This window comes from Panthera tigris, chromosome E2, assembly GCF_018350195.1.
Source record: "Panthera tigris isolate Pti1 chromosome E2, P.tigris_Pti1_mat1.1, whole genome shotgun sequence".
In the NCBI taxonomy this organism is placed as follows: Eukaryota; Metazoa; Chordata; class Mammalia; order Carnivora; family Felidae; genus Panthera; species Panthera tigris.
Window position 1 is genome coordinate 3492527 of NC_056674.1, and position 20591 is coordinate 3513117.

The window sequence follows — 20591 nt, forward strand, 5'->3', positions numbered from 1 at the left end:
CTTAATTCATGGGTAAGATATTTGGTCCTGTCACAGGCAAATGGTCTTGGAGAATTCTTAATATCATAATTCTTGATTTTGGCAGTATGTAGATAATTCACTTTAAGGTGGAGTTATATAAATGGTAGCAGTTAAAGATAGCACTAAGTAAGAAATTGACTCAGCATAATTACAGGGAGGTCTCTATTGACAGGGTCCAATGGAGCCAGACAGAAAGGAAGCCAAAGTCAAAATCAATAGGGATCAGCTCCTACCCTTTACCATAACACAACCATAGCACAGAGCAGGGCAGAGAACTTAGGGAATAGATGGTAGAGATGAGAATAACAAGGACAACAATCCTACGAATGTTTTCTAGGGGGTCCTGAGGTTTTTATCTCATCTTAGGGTGAGATGAACCTGAAGACATAATTTGTTGTTAGGACGGAGTTGTCAAGCGAGGTTTCAGAAAGACTTATGGCGTCCATGGGTCTAAAGCCTCCTCAGGGTCTTTCTGGGTGTGCTCAGGCATAGGATTCAAGCCTTGATTGGCCTTACAAATTCCATGTATACACTGGCATCACTCGAGTGTTCCTTGGGCCCCTGGGAAGTGGGGGTGGTTTTTTGCTGTGTGAAAATGCAATGACCCAACTCTGTGTATGTCACCTCCTGTGGGTCTTCTGCTGGAGGATCCTGCATAATGGTAAATGGGAAGGACGGTGTGCACACATTTGTGGGCAGTAGGAGGAAGTGAGACTGCACTGAAGAGGGTGAGCTGAGGAGGACCTACCTCCCTACTCACCATTATGTCCACCTCAGGCTCTCTGTTCATTATAGCAGCATCTGTAGGGAATAGAAGTCATCAAAAACACATGGAAGGGCATTTTTGGGTCTTCATTTAATAGATACAGATACCCATGCACAGAGGTGCAGTATTTTTTTAAATATAATTTATTGTCAAATTGGCTTACAAAAAATACCCAGTGTTCATCCCAACAAGTGCCCTCCTCAATGCCCATCACCCATTTTCTCCTCTCCTCCACTCCCCCATCCACCCTCAGTTTGTTCTCTGTATTTAAGAGTCTCTTGTGGTTTGCCTCCCTCTCTCTCTGTTTGTAACTATTTTTTCCCCTTCCCTTCCCCCATGGACTTCTGTTAAGTTTCTCAAGATCCACATATGAGTGAAAACATATGATATCTGTCCTTCTCTGACTGACTTATTTCACTCAGCATACACAATGGAATACCACCTGGCAATGAGAAAGAATGAAATCATGCCATTTGCAGCAACATGGATGGAACCAGAGAGGTTCAGTATTGCCTGGAATTACTACCAAAAAGTAGAGTCAGAAATTCTACCTCTCTAGGGGCGCCTGGGTGGCTCAGTCAGTTGAGCGTCCAACTTCAGCTCAGGTCATGGTCTCACATTTCGTGACTTTGAGCCCAGCATCGGGCTCTGTGCTGACAGCTCAGAGCCTGGAGCCTGCTTCAGATTCTATGTCTCCCTCTGTCTCTGCCCCTCCCCCGCTCATGCTCGCTCTCTCTCTCTCTCTCTCTCTCTGTCTCTCAAAGATCAATAAACGTTAAAAAAAAAAAAGAAATTCTACCTCACCAAAGGTTCACAGACCCATCCCATTAATATCTCCCTATTTCCATTCCATTGATAAGGATGGAGGGCACTGGTGTTCTCTCTAGAAAACCTGACCTCTGTGGCTCCTGCCTTGAACCAGGCATCAGCCTGCAAACAGAGAACTCACACCTGAGCACTCTCATCCTAGCTCCCTGCTCTGCTTAGATGGAAACTGGCCTCTTCTTCCCAAGACTCACTCTTTGTGGCATGGCACCAGCGATGAGTGAGGAAAAAAAGAAGGATGGTGAGGAAGATGATGGCCACTAAAGGGCCCAGCCAGAACATGCAAGTGTCTGGGGTTACCTGCAGGAAGATGTGAATCTAAGAAGGAGAAAATCACAGTAGCTCTCCTTTATTGATTGCCTCCCATCTATTGATTGTTGGATAAATACATACAGTATCTCTACCTCAACCCTGAATCGAACAACGTTCTTTAACAAAAGAAAGACTAAATTCTTTAACAAAAGAAAAAGTTGAAACCAAAGTAAAAGTAAGTAGAGTTATTTTATGTTGTACAGGCAGGAAATGATAACAAAATGGGTGAGCAAGGGCTGCACAGTGCGATGTGTTTGCTTTGTGTGGTCTCATGAGTCATATATTAGGTTACTGCTCATCCGATCCTCTCTACCAGCTATTACTGAACATATTTTGTTGTCCATTCACCCAACAAAACCAGTCCTTTTGGGAATTAAGAGGAAAGTTGACTCTTAATTAAGCAGTCTTAATTAAGTAGTGCTTGTTCCTGTCTCTAAGATTTGAACTGACTCAAAAGGGTATTGGTATTCACCTCCAAGGGATCTATCATATGTTCACAGATGACTGGAAGTAGGGGTGAGGTAGAGGTTTGAGGTGAGCGGAATGGAATGGGGGCAATTTACATCATGTATACAGCACTTTCTCTGTTGCAGAAGCATGTGAAATGCTTTCACGTTTTTGTCCTGACCTCATCCACACAGAGAACCTAAAATGGGGAGATTTAACCTCATTTTATTGTGGATAAAATAGAAGATAAATGAGCTTATCATACAGAAGTAGAAAAATGACTATTTGAAGCCAAGTGCCTTTGTATTTCTGGTATACTATACTGTTACACTAAGCATCCTCATTTGCACACACTTCCCCCCACATGATTCCTCTCTCCTGACAAGTATAGGCTTAGTTGCAGTGAAAATTAATTGCACAAAGGAATGAATGAATCCAAGAGCAAGCAACTAGGAAAAACCAGATCCAACAGAACCTCCTCCAAATGGTTCTACCTCAAGAACATGTCTTGTATTTATCTACTTCATTCATTTGGTGTCTAACTTGGCACCACACTTCACCAGGAGGGTGGCAATTGCATTTTCTGTGGTCTCTCGGCTCCCAGTTATATGCCTTACAACCCATTTTCATATAAGTCACTATTAATCATATATGGATTCCCAGTAGATGCTTAGACGATTTGCAATGGGACTGAACATGTAGCACACATTCCTTGTTCTTACTCAGCTCCTTTATACAATCTGGTTCCTCTCTGTCTCCTTCCATTGATCTTGTCACTCTCTCCACCTCCCCTGCAGCATTTAGACTCTTCCTTGAGCATAAGATTATTCTCACCTTAGTGTCTTCTTGGGTGATAGCTCTGGGATATCTTTCCAACAATCTTCAAAGAATTAAACGCTTCTTGTCATTAAGGTCATGACCTAATACTGCCCAAAAGTGAGTCTCTGCCACTCACTCTAAACCATCCACAAAGCACTATCTATCACTTTATTTAAATTTTCATGTATAGTTTCCTCATAATTGATCATTCATCCATTCATGCTCTCATTTTCTGCCCTTCCACTTAAGCTGCAATACCAGCTTCCCAAGATGCATTCCCAAGGTATCCTGTTTACTATTGGTAGTAGGCAGAAGAATGCATCCCTCAAAAGTTCCATGTGCTAATTCCCATAACTTGCAATTATGTCATGTTACATGACAAGGAGGAATATGGTTGCAGATGTAATTAAGGTTGCTAATCCACTGGCTTTAAAATTGAGAGGTTATCCCACATTATCTGGATGGCCCCAATGTAATCACAAGAGTCCTTAATAGAGAAGATGTGATGAAGGAAGGGGGGGGGGTCTAAGTGGTTCAATGTCAGTTAGACTTGACCAATCATTGTTGGCTTTGAAGATGGAGGAAAGGGACCATGAGCAGAGGAACACAGGCTCTAAAAGCGGGAAAGGCAAGGAAGTGGATTGTCCCCCAGAGCCTCCAGAAGGCACGCAGCCTGCTGCCATCTTGGTTTCAGCCTCATGAGACCCATTTCAGAACTATGAACTATAGAACTATGAGATCATTTTATCAACTGTGTTGTTTTGGGGCACCTGGGTGGCTCAGTTGGTTAAGCATCCAACTCTTGATTTGGGCTCAGGTCATGATCTCATGGTTTGTGAGTTCAAGCCCCACATTGGTCTCTCTGCTATCAGTGCAGAGCCCGCTTTGGTCCCTCTGTGTCCCTCTCTCTGCCCCTCCCCTGTTCATGCTCACTCACTCTTTCTCTCCCTCTCTCTCTCTCTCTCTTTCTAAAAAAAAAAAAAACTGTGTTGTTTTAATGTACTGAGCTTGTGGAAATTTGTTATAGCACCAATAGGAAATGACTACCTATGGCATATCCAGCACATGGACACACATGTGCACTGGAACAGTGCATGAACAAATAAATGAAGGAATCACATATATGGGTGAGAGACTGGGTTCTGAGTTCTCCCTCACTCTACTAAGCATATCCGTGTTGCATCCTGTCAGACAGGAGCTCATTTCTTGGCAAATGGAACTTCTGTAAGCACAACCTACCCCCACCAGCTGTTCTCTTCCTTCCTCTCCTCCAAGATCCCATGATTCTTGTGGGGGGCCGGGCTCCGGTGCCAGGCTGAGACCGGGTCGAGCAACAGTTCCCTGTCGACTCAGCCAACCCGGTGGTTCCCCCTCCCATTCCCCCACTCTCAAGGGCATACGAAAGACTCGTCAAGGCTGAGAAAGTTAATTCCTGAAGCCTGTGGTCTGCAGGTGTTGGCAGTAATGCTACCTCCCTTTTTCTACCCCGAGTCAGATAGAAATAAACATGGGAATTGTGTTTTGCTAGCAATCTTATCAACAAGGTCTTGTTGTGACCCGTCTAGAAAATTCACAAGAAACACAGAACTAAATGTTTTGGTTGGCAGCGATTATGTGAAACCTGATTATTCTTAGAATGACCTGATCCATAAGAGTCTTATATTATAAAAGATTATGTACAGCAACAATAAAGCCGTCACTTGGGCCATCAGCCCAGGGGACCCTCCTGTTCCCAAACTTTCTCTTCTTTTTTTCTTACATTCCCCTACCCTCAGGACCCTGATCTCGGTGTTTGTTGCGCCGGTCGCAACAAGTGGTGCCCAAACAGGGACCTGAAACAACAAGGAGGAAAGCGAAAGCGGACCGCGCGGCGTCTAATTCAGGTAGGGGAACTGTGCCAGCAGCACAGACGACGGGAGTAAAACTATGGGACAGAAACAGTCTATGGAACAGAGATATTTTGTAACTGCCTTGCAGGCTCTTTTGAAGGAGAAGGGAATTAAGGTTTCTCAGTCAGCCCTTAGGGAATTTTTTGACATAGTGCATGATTATTGCCCATGGTTTTCAGACGGGGGTACAGTTGATTTAAAGGATTGGCAGCGAGTTGGTCAGGAACTTAAGAATCAAATGAAGATTCGTGGGGCTGCTGTTCCAGAGACTTTGTGGTCTACTTGGACCTGTATTAAGGAGGTCCTTGATCCGCAGGATTCTATTGAAATAGTTTCTCTTAGCTCGGAAGTAGCCCAACCCTTAGTGACTTCAGATACTCCTCTCCCTCCAGAAACTACTTTCAATGCCCTTTCGGGACAGTCAGGGGTGCCTTCACCTTTACCTCCTCTCCCCCTTCTAGTACAGTTATCTACGCAAGATCCAGAAAATAATGATGACTCTCCTTCTGGGGATCAGGGGGATGATGGGCCGTATTTGGAAGACCAGAGGAAGCCTGCCTTCTTGGCCCCTCTGGTTCAGAAGGTACCTTTAAAACGACCTTCTTTTCAGGCACAAGATAGAGGCTTACCTTGGCTGGCTTTCCCTATTACTCAGAATCAACAGTCCACTGAACCTTACTTACCCCGTTACGGGAGCTACTCCTTTGCAGCGGACTCTGTATCAAGCAACACAGTATGGGGAAGACACCTCTGCTTTTCACGCTGACCCTGTTATTCAGCAGGGGGGACAGAGAGTGTACTCCGCCCTAAGTTTTCAATTGCTGAAAGATTTGAAATCCTCTGCAGCCCAGTATGGTCCAACAGCTCCCTTTACCCTGTCTTTGCTTGATAATTTGAGCAGGGAGGCATTATGCCCAGGAGATTGGAAGGTCATCGCTCAGGCTTGTTTGAGTGTGGGAGATAACCTCTTGTGGAAAGCAGAATTTGCAGAGAATGCTGAAAAACAGGCTATGCATAATAAAAGAACTAACATACCAGTGGATTTTAACATGCTCACAGGTACAGGACAATATTATGATGTGAATTATCCTGAAATTGCGTATAATCAAATTAATACCTGTGCCATTACAGCTTGGAAAAAACTCCCCTCCACAGGTGGCAGAACTGAGGAATTGTCTAAAATTAGGCAAGGGCCAGATGAGAAGTACCAGGATTTCGTTGGGCGCCTTTTGACTGCAGTCAGTCGTATCGTTACTGATGGGGAGGCAGGTACCATTATTGTAAAACAACTGGCTTATGAAAATGCTAATTCTGCATGTCAGGCAGCCATTCGTCCTTGGAAAAATCAGGGTAACTTGGAGGATTGTGTCAGACTATGTGCTGAGATTGGACCATCTTATATTCAGGGCATTACTTTGGCAGCCGCCTTAAAGGGAATAGATCCCTTACAGGTGCATGCCCAGCTTCAGGGTAAAAACGTAAGAACTAATCCAAGGAAGTTGGGTGGAGTAGTGTGTTTCAACTGTGGCCAAAAGGGCCATATGAAGGCCCAATGTCATAGTAAAAAATAATTCCAACTACCCCAGTTTGCCCAGTGGCCCTAACATTAATAATAAGCCGGCAACTATTTGTCCCAGATGTAGACGGGGGTATCACTGGGTCAATGAATGCCGTTCTAAAACTGATTGTAATGGCAAACCTCTTCAGGGAGACTGGAAGCGGGGCCAGCCGCAGGCCCCTCAAACAATTGCGGCAATGTTCCCACAGGCACCTTCTCACCCATTGTGTCCAACACTGGAGACCTCCCAGGTATTAGCCAACTACACCACGGTACCCCCGCCAGTGCAGGACTAGATCTTACCCCAGCTCAGTCTGTTTACCTAGAAGGAGGACAGCCCCCTAAAGCCATTCCCACAGGGATATGGAGGCCTCTACCCAGGAATACTTGGGGGTTATTATTGGGAAGATCCAGCTGGACTCTTAAGGGACTGATGATCTGTCCTGGAGTTATTGATGAAGATCACACTGGAGAAATAAAAATTTTGGCCAGCTTAACTGTGGGAACTTTGGTGCTTGAGCCCAAGACTCCCATAGCACAGTTGATCTTGATATCCCGGATATCCTCCAATAACAAGGCTGTTAAACGTTATCGGGGAAATCGGGGGTTCGGCTCCACAGATCTTTATTGGGCTCAAGTGATCTCTGTAGAAAAGCCCGTGCTTACATTGCATATCCAAGGAGTCCCTTTTGAGGGACTAGTGGATACAGGTGCAGATGTCTCAGTTATCGCTCAAAAAAATTGGCCTGTCACATGGCCTACTCAAGTGACTAATATTCCAATTAAAGGTGTTGGTTATGCCTCTGCTCCGTTGCAAGGCTCTGATTATTTACATTGGAGACTGCCTGATGGTACGACTGGAACTTTTCAGCCTTTTGTGTTGAAGATAGATCTTAATCTCTGGGGCAGGGACATATTAACTGCAATGAATTTGACTCTGGAGACTAAGGCAGTCCCGATTCAAAAACAGGCTAATCTCGCTATGCACCTTATGAAGGAAATGGGCTATATCGAGGGGAAAGGCTTAGGGAAGGAGTTGCAGGGGACTCCTGAGCCGTATGTCCCCAAGCCTAAAAGAGACCATTTCGGATTGGGTTTTTCCTAGGGCCATTGGAAACTCCCCACGCTATGCGTCTCCAGTGGATGACTTCCACTCCAGTGTGGGTTGACCAATGGCCCTTACCTACTGTTAAGAGGGAGGCTGCTGCTCACCTCATAGAGGAACAACTGCAATTAGGTCATTTAGTTCCCTCCACCAGTCCCTGGAACACCCCAATCTTTGTGATGAGAAAAAAGTCAAATAAATGGAGGTTGCTGCAGGATTTGAGAGCAATTAATGCTGTCATGAAGCCCATGGGGGCTTTGCAACCCGGCCTCCCTTCCCCATCGGCCATTCCTTTACAATATCAATTACTAGTTTTGGACTTAAAAGATTGTTTTTTTACCATTCCGTTGGCCCCTGGCGACGGAGAACATTTTGCATTCTCCCTGCCTTCCACTAACTTACAGGAACCTGCTAAGCGGTATCAGTGGAAGGTCTTACCGCAAGGCATGACTAACAGTCCGACTTTATGTCAAGAGTTTGTGGCCAGAACAATTACCCCTTTTAGACAGAGTTTTCCCCATGTATATTGTATCCATTATATGGATGACTTACTTTTGGCTGCTGAAACTGAGGAATTATTACAGGAGGCTTTTATTTCTCTTCAAAGATGCCTTAAAGCATATAATTTGATTGTTGTCCCTGAGAAAATTCAAAGGGAAGCATCTTTTGAATACCTAGGGTATCTCATCTCCAAATCAACTGTCCGACCTCAGAAAGTATCAATTAGAACCGGACATTTGACTACTCTAAATGATTTTCAGAAATTATTAGGAGATATAAACTGGATTAGAAATACACTAGGGGTCACCACAGAACAATTACTGCCTTTGTTTAATATTCTAAAAGGAGATAGTTCTCCAGCGTCCCCTCGAAGTCTCACTCAAGAAGCTAAAGAAGCTATAAGACATATAGAACAGGCCATTCAGCAGGCCCAAGTCACTAGAATTGACCCTTCTCAGCCTTTGTATCTAATAATATTAAAACCTCAGGTCATCCCTTTGCAATTCTGTGGCAATCTCATGGCCCACTTGAATGGCTACATTTAGCCTTACACTCTCTGCATGTCATTAATCCTTTGCTATCTATGGTTTGTCTTCTCATCATTAGAGGAAGATCCCGAGCTGTTCAGCTCTTTGGACACGATCCAGAATTTATTGCATGTGCCTTTCTGACACAGAAGCTGGTGGACGCTGCTTTTGCTCAGTCCATCGAATGGCAACTTGCCTTGGCTAATTTTACAGGTCAAATTAAATTTCATTTACCTTCTGATTCTTTAATACAAGGTTTCAGTCTTATAGATATTTTGCCCTATAATCCTATTGTTTGTCAGCCAATTGAAGATGCTGCTTCCATTTTTGTGGATGCTAGTAAAGAGGGTAAAATTGCAGTGTATTATGTCACTTCTCAACATAAAAATTTGATCACTTTAAATTATACGACTAAATCTGTCCAAAGGGCCGAGCTTTATGCTGTACAGGTAACCCTAAAAACTTACCTGGAATCTATAAATGTCTATTCTGACAGTCAATACGTTGTCAAAGCCGTATTGCAGCTTCCCACTGCCTTTATACTGACAGCAGATGAGGAACTTTATCATCTATTTCATGCTATACAAAAACTTCTTAATTTATCGCACAGTCCAATTTATATTTCCCACATTCGAGCTCACACCTATCTGCCTGGTCCCCTAGTTGCTGGGAATCGGATAGCCGATGCAGCAACCCATTTACTGCAAGTTCTGCCCATTACCACTCCTTTGGAAACAGCCGAAAGGAGTCATGATAATTTTCATCAGAATGCAGCAGCCCTTCGACGAGAATTCAAAATATCTCGTGAAGCGGCCAAATTGTTAAACAATGTGGCATCTGTCCGCAATTCTTCCCACAGCCAGTCTATGCCATTAATCCCCGAGGTCTTCGACCCAATGATTTGTGGCAAATGGACGTCACCCAATATTTACCTTTTGGGAAATTGCAATATATACATGTGTCTGTAGATACTTGCTCAGGCTATATACATGCTTCAGCCCACTCAGGAGAAGCATTGGTTGATGTTCAGAATCACCTATTTTCTGCCTTTGCAGCAATGGGCAAACCTCATAAAATAAAAACTGACAATGGTAGTGCTTATACTTCTAAATCTTTTGCAGAATTTTGCCACCGACTCCGAATTGACCGTACAACTGGCATTGCTTATAATTCCACAGGACAGGCTATTGTTGAGCAAGATCATCTGACTCTAAAACAGTATCTGCAAAAACTTAAAGAAGGGGAGATATTAAAGGGAAAGATAAAGTATTCCCCCCATGTGCATCTCACTCTTGTGTTGTATGTTTTAAATTTTTTAAATGTCAATGAAGCAGGGATGACTGCCGCAGAGCGTCGCTGGGGAAGGAATCAAGAACCTCTCTTGATGGCAAGATGGAAAGATATGCCAGAAGGCATTTGGCGAGGCCCAGACCCAGTCCTTCGGAAAGGGTGAGGGTATGCTTGTGTTTTTCCACAGGATGAGGAAGCGCCACGCTGGGTCCCGCTTCGGCTCCTCAGAGATATTATGGTTGCGCCGAAAAATGGCCAAATTGACAGTGACGGAACCCCCCCAAAAGCGACGACGGCGGAGTCATAAGGCGAGTACACCCACCTGGGGACAGATAAAGAACCTGGTGACCCAGGCCACTGATGTAGTGATGGCCTCAGGTAGAGAGGTAACGGCCACACATGTCTTCTTGGCATGCCTGTGCATTCTCACTACAGCCGGGAGTCTGCCCTCTATTGGGCATACATGGTAGGTCCTCCTACGGTACAACCTGTAACATGGAGAGACCCCACACCCAAAGTATACACCAACCTCACCTTTATGGGAGGGGAAGATGCAGGGTTTTTGCCCACTGTGTCGGCCTCTATAAATTGGACGGCGCTCTCTGCAGGAGTACCCATCTGCCTGCAAAGGGAGTCTACGCCGTACAAACTTGCTTATGGGTGTTTGGGTACGAAACCAGTAGGGCGATCTATTACTTATACCATGTGGCAAAATGGCGAGCATAATTCTGAATGGGTGGCCCGCTCCGTTGCCGCTTATTGACAAAAGAGAGAATTATTAGGAGAATGGATGTTTTTTTGGACCGCGTGATCCCCCTCAGAATCTTCCTATATGTCCCTCAGCTGGTCAAGGCCTTACTGGGGACTCACCTTGGGGTAAATGTGCCCAATCCTCTTCATTGAGGATGACTCCTAAAGGCATAAACTATACCATTACAGATTATTCCCGAAAGGTCTGGCATTCATTCCTTCAAGAAACACCTATGGCTATTTTGGAAGTGCAAAGGGAAACAAGGAGACCTTTAGTGACTCCTTTAAGAGATATGGGTCCACCTCCTAATGAGGTACAGGTACACCACAAGATTATCCCACAAACCATTTTGCAATTCCCTGAAGGAAGAATTCATTCTGATCTTTGGAAGTTATATGCTACCTTTGATAAAATATATACTAATAACAGCTTTAGTTTTCCAGAATATTATGTTTCTCCAGTTCTGCAATTGCGTGCCTGTGTTCCTCCACCCTACTATCTGATTGTTGGAGATGGGACCATTACTCCAGTGAAAGAAGATGGTCATCAGTTATACCGGCTGATGTGTCCTGCTTGTGCTTTGACCAATTGTCTACCAGTAGATGGACCCTCTAGAAGTGAAATGAAGGTTTATCTGGTCTTACAACCTCCCTATTGGATGTTGCCAGTAAATGTTACAGGACCTTGGTATCCTAATTATGGGATGCAATTGGCCTTAGAAATCAGTAAACGGCTGCGCAGGACCAAACGGTTTCTTGGACTCTTAATTGTTGGACTCATAGCAGCAGTGACTGTAATTGCCTCTGCAACTGTATCTATAATATCCTTACATGAAAGTGCCCAAACAGCATCCCATGTAAATGAATTGGCTCATAATGCATCCAAGGTGTTTGCCACTCAAGAACGAATAGACCGTAAATTGGAAGCCCAATTAGAGGCACTACAAGAAGCATTAATGTATCTTGGTGATCAGTTTGCTGTTTTGCATACCAGACTTTCTTTAATTTGTCATGATGCATATAAGCATATCTGTGTTACCCCTTTAGAGTATACCAATGTGACATGGGGACAAGTGCGTCGTCATTTACAAGGGGTTTGGCATGATGCTAATACCAGCTTAGACCTCTTACAGCTACAAGAAGAGATAAATGCTGTTGCAAGTAGCTCACTCAGTTTCCCTGACCCTGGAGATCTCGCTGAAACCATACTGCACCAACTTAATGGGTTTAATCCATTCAATATTCTTCAGCATTCCTTTTGGATCTTTATTGGAATTGTTTCTGTAATATCTGTTATACTTGTCTTGCTGTGTTATTTCTGGAGATGGGGTCTTACTGCCTTTACCACATACCAGGCCAGGATGCACATGTTGCAATTACAAACAATAGGGGGACATGTGGGGGGCCGGGCCCCGGTGCCAGGCTGAGACCGGGTCGAGCAACGGTTCCCTGTTGACTCAGCCAACCCGGTGGTTCCCCCTCCCATTCCCCCACTTTCAATGGCATACGAAAGCCTCGTCAAGGCTGAGAAAGTTAATTCCTGAAGCCTGTGGTCTGCAGGTGTTGGCAGTAATGCTACCTCCCTTTTTTTACCCCGAGTCAGATAGAAACAAACATGGGAATTGTGTTTTGCTAGCAATCTTATCAACAAGGTCTTGTTGTGACCCGTCTAGAAAATTCACAAGAAACACAGAACTAAATGTTTTGGTTGGCAGCGATTATGTGAAACCTAATTATTCTTAGAATGACCTGATCCATAGGAGTCTTATATTAGAAAAGATTGTGTACAGCAACAATAAAGCCATCACTTGGGCCATCAGCCCAGGGGACCCTCCTGTTCCCAAACTTTCTCTTCTCTCTTTTTTTCTTACATTCCCCTACCCTCAGGACCCTGACCTCGGTGTTTGTTGCGCCGGTCGCATCAGATTCTCATCTCTACTTAGGAATGGGGAAAGAGCAGGTATGGCGTTATTCCTGGCAAGCGGATCAGGTTTATTTTCACTCTTCTTTTGGAGGAGGTCTCTGCTGCAGAAAATTAGAGTTTAAGAGTCCTCACTGGCCTCATGCTGACCCCAACCCCTTCTGCCATTATAGAGTCTGGGGATCAGAAAGGCATGGTAATGAGCCCAAGATCACAGAGCTGGAAGGTGGCTGAGCCAACACTCAAACCCAAGGCTTCTCTTTGTCTACAAACAAGGATAAAAGAGATCCTTCACTTACCAGTTTTGGAGTTTGGTTCTCTGTATGGAAGGCAACTACTTGACAGGTTTCCTAGAAGACAAGTCAGGAGAGAGGTGGGGATGTGGAGTTGCCCATATTCTACCCACTGAAGCTCATTGTCATCTAACGCTGAGTTCCTGGGAGCTCCTGGGACCCCTCCCCATAATCCCTGGGGACTGAATCCCTGAGACTTCAAGATGCAGAGAGAAAACAGGAGAGGTTGGGGATGAAAGGGGCCTCTCTACTTAAGAGGAGGTTTCTTGATCTTTCCCCAAAGTCACCTGTACCACCTTGGAGATCTCTCTGTGGGTGGGAGGTCAGGAGGGGCTCCTGGGAAATGAGTAGTGGTGAGGGGCCAATGTAAGCTATGATATCCCCAAACTGAGCCCCTTTTCTCCCCCTCCTGGGCCCGCCTTGACCCCTTTCCATCTTCCTCTGTACACAGACCCCCCAGTGTGGGTCTCTGTGCAAGATGCACAGGAGGAGGCTGGAGGTGAGTCCTCAGTCTCTCCTTTCCTGTTTCTTTATCTATGTTTCTCTCTCTCCAGAACTCCTAAGCATCCTCCCATTATCAGTAGAACACCCTTCACATATAGCCTTCAGATATATCCTGAATCACTGGGCACAGAGCAGGTTGTGTGCTTCCTCACCTGTGACAGAAAGGTACAGTGGGTCACTTGGGCCTGACCATTCACAGGAAGAGGAGTTGAAAGAGCCATGGCATATGTAGGTCCCGCCCAGGGCTGGTTTTGCGGGACCCAGAAGGAAGTGGGCCCAGGATGCACCATCGCGCCTCTGCCCCTCAGCCCCTCAGCCAGCTGGTGCCCACGGAGCTGCCCGTCCCTGGGTAGATGGTACACATCAAAGTTGCTCTCTGAGCAGCAGGACAGGGTCATGTTCTCTCCTGAACACAGCACGGCACCCAGCTGGGCCCAGAGAGAAAGTTTCTTATGTAGACGTGGAGGAAACGGAGGCAGTTCAGTTAGAGAGGCTTTTCCTTGCTCACAGTGTACTTCACACCTGGACTGAGAATTCTCTTTCCTGTTCCCAGAGCCTAATGTCCACTTTGTCCCCTCGTGTCCACCTCTCTATTTCCTGTTCTTGCCTTCCTCCATCTTTTCCCTTTTTGTGTTGGCTTACTCTCTCTGCCTCTGTGGGATCTGTCGGTTTGATCTGTCTTTTTCTTTCATGAGTCTCTTATTTCATCTTGTCTCTTTCTGCATTATCTATCTATCTATCTTCTATCTACCATCTGTTTATTATCTATTATCTATCTATCATCTATCTATCTATCTATCTATCTATCTATCATCTAGCTACCTGTCTGTCTCTATTACCACCGTCTTGGTGACTTTCTCCGCTTCTATATCCCTAGTTCTCTTTTGAGATCTCTGTTATCTACCCCACATTATCGTCTTTCTCTATCTTTGTGCTCCCGCTCAGGTCTCTGTCTTTTAGGGCTTTTATCTGTCCCCTCCATCTTTAGGTCTACTTCTCTATCCCTTTTTCTTTCTTCTGTTTTATGTGTCACTGCACCAGTGTCTGTCTATCAATCTGTCTGTCTCTCTCTGTCTCCCCTCCATTGTGTGTCTGTGTGTGTGTGCATGTGTACACATTGCATTTCTGTGTCTCTTTACATGAAAGACTTTATATGGCCATTGATGTACATTGACTCTGCTTTCTCTCTGATTGCATCTTTCTGTGGGCTTTGACCTCAGTAATCCTGTAGCATCTCGAGCAACCTTGAACATTGGCCCAAGAAACAGCTTTGGGAACCCATAAAACATACCACATATAGGAGCTAGTGACTGTCTCCTCCACCTGGGACCATAGTATCCAGGGTCACATTGTGGTTCAACTACATGGGATGAAGTCATGTAGGAGGGAATACCACACCTGTGGGTGCCACATGAGGAGAGGACCCAGGGCCCATGGGGAATCAGCCTGAGAAAGGCCAACCTGGCCTCAAAACTTGGTCATATACGTGGTGTGTCTTTAGGTTCTCCTGGTAGAGAAGAGGGTGTGGAGATTAACTGGAAACCACGTTCTAAACTGTCCCAGGTTTCTGAACAAAGTCAGAGTGGAAGGGCACCTGTCTCTGATGTGAATGTACCCATCTGTGTCCCTTCCTTCACTCTTTGTCTCCACTACTGACCCCCTATTTCTGCCCCTTATCTGTCCTTTATGTTATAACTAATGGTTTGTACTGTCACCCTTCTGTCATTGTCTCTCTTGGTGTAGCTCTTGCCAAGGCTATCTCTCTGCATAAAAACCTGTGTGCGTGTCCCTCATCACCACCCGGGGCTTCCAAGTCTTAGAACACCCTGTCTGTATCCCAAAGAGGATGGGAGCAGGACATTCTCACCTGTGATCATGATGTCCAGGAGGTCGCTGGGGTAGACCACTCATAGAAGGAGTGATTCAGAAAACCGAAGCACCTGTAGGTCCCTGCATGGGCAGCTGTCACAGGACCCATGATGAAGTTAGCATGGGAACCCTCACGATGGTGCTGCCCGGGAAGGTGCCAAGGGGCCTTGGATAGCTCCTCACTGTGAAGAACGAAGCTTTCAAACTAGATCTCTGAGCGACAATGCAAGGTCATGTTCCCTTCTGATTTCACCAGGGGACCTGGCTGAGCTGAGAGGGAAGGTTTTCTGTAGACTCCTAAGAACATGGACATCGTAAGTTTACAAAGAGCGACCCTGCCTCACCCCATTCCCTGGGACCCTAAATGAGTGAGGGTGCCCGTGTCTTTCGCCTCCTTCTTTGTGTCTCTGTCTTTTTCCGTCTGCATGTCCCCCTCTGTCTCTGCCCCTCCTTTGCTCTGCTTCTCCATCAGAAGAAACAGCACCAGATTCCATTACCACCGTTCTCATCCTTGACACATTAACTGTTGCACCTGTTTCCCACAGACCCCTTTTCTGCTTTGTATGGTGGGGGTGGGAGAATGACACTGCAGGGTGCATTTCCAGGCTCTTTTATCAGACCAGTTCCTGCTCTGTTTGATGAGTTGGAATCCCTGGTAGGAGACAGGAATTAAGCAGTAAAGCAGGTACCACAGTAACTCCCAGTGCCTACCAAGCCTGTGCCTAGTGGGGATGGGCACATCTTCTGCCATGTCTGTGACTTCTCCAAGGCCCCAGCTTCCACAGGGCACCCCTGAGCCTGGCTTTGGGAACACTCCCCCCATTATGTCACTGCAGTCTAGTGGTGGCATCAACATTCTGCCCTTACCTATCGCTGGGAGTAGCTTCACTTTCCCTGTTTGGCTTCCTAATTTGTTCCTCACCTAGGTATCTTTATTGGTTACCTGTTGTTGCTGTAATAAATTGCTACAAACATAATGGCTCAAAAGAGCACCAATCTGTTGTCTTATAGTTCTGGATGTCAGAAGTCCAACATGGGTCTTATGGGCTGGGATCAAGGACAGCGTGGACAGGACTGTTTCCTTCTGAAGGCTCAAGGGGAGAATCTGCTCCTGTGTCTTTTCCAGCTCCTAGGAGCTGCCTGTATTCCTTGTCTTATGACCCCTTCCTCCAACGTCAGAGCTAGCAATGGCTGGTGGAGTCTTTTTCATGCTGCATGACTCTGAAGCTCATTCTTCTGCTTCCTTCTACCCTTATAATTACAGTAAATCTGCCTGGATAATCCAGGATAATCTCTCCATCTCCAGGTCATCTGCTTAATGACCTTCATTCCATATTCAACCTTAATTGGCCTTGGACTATTCATAGATTTGAAGTATTATGGTGTAGACATCATTGGGGGCCATTATTCTGCCCACATACATTAAATGCCCTTGGAGCAGCTCCTATTGTTATAATTGGACCTGACTGACACTCCCACCAGGAAACTCTGAGATTAGGAAGATCAGGTCAGGAAATAGTTCCTCTAGAGAAGCACTCTCTGACCTGTGACCACAATCAACAGGGGGTCACTGGGTGGTGACCACACAGAGGAGGAGCCAAGGTAGGATCCACAACATCTGTAAGTTCCTGCATGTGCTGGAGTTACAGGGCCAGCGAGGAAGCTGTCCTGCAACATTATGCTGTGGAGTTCAGGAATGAGGGCACCAGTGACCTTGTACAGTCTGAACATGCCAAGCCTGCAATGAGAGTGGCACTGAAGAGTCACACATTGTCCTTGAGGAACCACTGGGCTTGGCCAGGCAGACAGGGAGGAGCACAGCACAGGAGGACCACCTGGGGGAGAAGGAAGCACAGCATTGGTCTCCTCTCCCTAAGCTCAGAGGCTCCCCCTCCTTCCATGTCTCTAAGTCTCCTTTCCAATCCAAGGGTGCCCATGCCACACAAAGACTCCCCACACCACAGAGACACGGCATCTCTTACAAGTAACCTGTTGACCGAGAATTCTGAGTGAGCACTGAATAGTGGGCTCTTAGTAGGTGTTGATAGTGTGAAGTTTGTTACATAAAAGAAGACAAAGTAGACACTGAAGAGGAGAGTAATGACCTATGTGAATGCCACGTCAGCGAACACATGAGGCATGTTACACGACAGAGCCATGTCAGAACATGCTGGAATTCCAGGGGTTCTGGCATGTGGATTTTGTGCCTCTGCCATGGAACAATGTCAGCAGCAGCATGGGGCTCCTACTCTCATGGGCGTGCTGAGGAGCTTTAGTGGCTGTCTTGTCCTCAGACATTCTGTTGTTCCTGGCACCTTTTGCATCCCCTGCTCTACAGATGGCTTCTCCCAGACATCTCAGCTCTGAGCAGCAGTGTCTTCCAGATGGCTTTAGAGCATGGCTCAGCCAAGGAGAAGAGAGTCTAGGAAGGGTCTCTGGACCAGAACTAAGACTAAGGTTTCCCTGGGCCCCCACTTTCTATTTCACAAGAGATTCTCCCATAAGGCCTCCTGCAGTCAACCCATCACCCAGCCTCCTGTGCCATCTGCCCTCCTGTTATAGGGATACTCTTATCCTGAGTGCATGGCAACCCAAGTTTTGGAGGGAAAGACTCACCCACTTGTGTCCAGATCCTTTGGATGAAGAACTCTGGAAAGAAAGACTCATGATAGGTGGTCCATCTCCATAGAAGACTTGGCCTCCCTCTCTTTCCCCTGCCTGGCCTGAGCCTTACCATCAAGGTCCACCTTGCCTCCAAGGGAGCAGTCTGCTGTGGGGATGCCCAGCCTTCCAGGCCAATATTTCCACCATAGTGTCCCCTCCCTTCATCCCCTTCCAGGACTCACCAAGACATGCCAGGCTGATGACTATGGGTGGTATGGCGCTGCTTCTGCTGAGCGGTGACCCAGCAAAGTTGAGAAGTACACAGGATGCCATGAAATGGGGCCCAGCTCATGTTTATAAGTTGACTGCAATAAGGGAAGGTGATGCATACAGGCTCTTTTTGCTTTGCCTATGGGTGGTGCAGGGCGGGGGGGGGGGGTGGGATGGGGTGGGGTGGTTCAGCTTAGGGTAAAGCCAGGCTTCCTGGAAATTGTTCAGAGCTGTTGTGTCGCATCATTTACTGTGGTCAGACTTGAAACACAGACACAATCCCTCATACTCAGAATGATGAAATGATAGTTTTTTTTTTTAATCTAAGCTACAAAACTTTCATATGTAATGTGCAACATTTGTAGTAGATACTATCATAAAAAGAATTAGGGCCCCTGGGTGGCTCAGTCGGTTAAGTGTCCGACTTTGGCTCAGGTCATGATCTCACGGTCCGTGAGTTCGAGCCCCACGTTAGGCTCTGTGCTGACAGCTCAGAGCCTGGAACCTGCTTCAGATTCTGTGTCTCCCTCTGTCTGTCCCTCCCCTGCTTGCACTCTGTCTGTCTCTCTGTCCCAAAAATAAATAAACATTACAATTTAAAAAATTAAAAAAAAGAATTACACTGTATAAATCAAAATGATGTTCTAAGCTGATATTTTTAGTATTGAGCTAATACTTGTCAAAAATTATTTAATTTCCCTATAGAAGGAATATGCAGTTATTTAGAGTCATAGAGTTTCACTTTATTAGCAAAGAATAATGCATGTAAATTCTGGATCTTATGGTTTTATCTGAAAATCATCTTATGACCCAGAAATCCAAACTCAGAGATTCATCTATCTGTATCTCTCTGTAAATTTTATATAAATATATAAATATCCATTAACATGATGCTATAGGAAATTCACTTTCTAATAGCCAATTAAGAATGTCAAAAAACTCACCCTAAAACATTTTATGATCAAAAACCCAAAACAGCAATACTCTCCAACTTAAAACAAGAAGGTTGCAATGACCACATAACCTAATCCATCTACATATTTTCTCTTATCCCATCTCCTCCTTTAACTTCATATCTTGATATTTGTTGGAAATACAGTTTTAAGGCACTCACCTCTCCTTGTAAAATATGTAATTGTGAATATGGTTTTAAGGCACTTATCTCTCTTTGTAAAATATGTAATTGTAATAAATGTAAACATATATATTTTCACACACATACATACATATATGCACCCAAATACATAATTCTTTCAAATTTTTTAAATTACCGGCTTCGCATCTATCTTTTTTGTACTTCAGTTTATATTGCTATGATATACACATAATGATTTTTTTAGCTCTATTTCATTGGATTGCAATATAAGATTTCTTGCATAAATATATCAACATGTATTTATCCATTCTCATTATTATAGACATCTGGCTAACATGGACATCTGGGTAATATGGGTGATATAGGTATCTGAACAATAATATTCTTCCAGTCCATGAACATGGGATATCTTTCCATGTGTTTTCATCTTCATTTTTTTTCATCAAAGTCTCACAGTTTCCAGAGTACAGCTCTTTCACCTTTTGGGTTAAATTTGTTCCCAACTATTTTATTATTTTTATGTCATTGTAAATGAAATTATTTTCTTTTTTTCCTCTCATCAGTACAGCTTTTATTGAATCTTTAAAATATCACAAAAAAAGTCTGAAAAATAATCTGGTATCTTGCTGTTTCTGTAGCTGGACAACTTAGATATTGTTCATCAGCCTGCTGCACTGTTCCTTTTTCAGAAACATAGATATCATCCAAAAATTTTCTGATAATCCTTGTTTCCAACTATTGTGGCTCACTGAATCAAAGCAACTAAATTTGATGACGATATTGTCCTTCCTTTCTTGTAAGACTGTTCTCAGTCTTTCTGTTCTGCTGTGTCGCTAAAACTTCCTAAGTGGACTCTACAGTCTCCCAGAGCTGTTTTGTTCACGGCATTTTCAATGCCCACAGTTATTGATTGGGGTCTACTGTCTTGTTCTGGGACCTCAGAGAACCTGGTTATTCTGGAGCTCAGAGCATCGCTCTTTCCATAGGTGTGGAGGGTCACATGATCACTGCCATAGAAAGGGACCAGCACATCTGGGACCCTGCTGCAAGGAAAGCCCAGGAAGGAATGGGAGCTTCTCTTCAAGGGGCCCTAATTTTTTTCTCTTCTCCACAAGGAAGGTCAATAAAGGAAGGACTACTGTCTGTGGAGCATAAATTATTTCAAAAGCCTGTCATTGGAGATTTCCTTATGTCAGAAACTCTCCACCACCAAAATATCATTTC

General features: G+C 44.9%; 1 protein-coding gene across 1 annotated transcript; it reads right to left on the reverse strand.

Annotated features, from left to right (window-relative positions):
- Positions 1-76: 76 nt before the first annotated feature.
- On the reverse strand, positions 77-18419 carry KIR3DL3 (killer cell immunoglobulin like receptor, three Ig domains and long cytoplasmic tail 3). Its single transcript, XM_007087167.3, is given in 12 exon segments — positions 77-672; positions 770-822; positions 1807-1882; positions 1884-1912; positions 13031-13081; positions 13681-13837; positions 13840-13988; positions 15396-15428; positions 15431-15694; positions 16942-17232; positions 18014-18046; positions 18244-18419. Coding segments are annotated over 12 exon segments (1383 nt in total). The 5' UTR covers positions 18335-18419; the 3' UTR covers positions 77-516.
- Positions 18420-20591: the final 2172 nt, after the last annotated feature.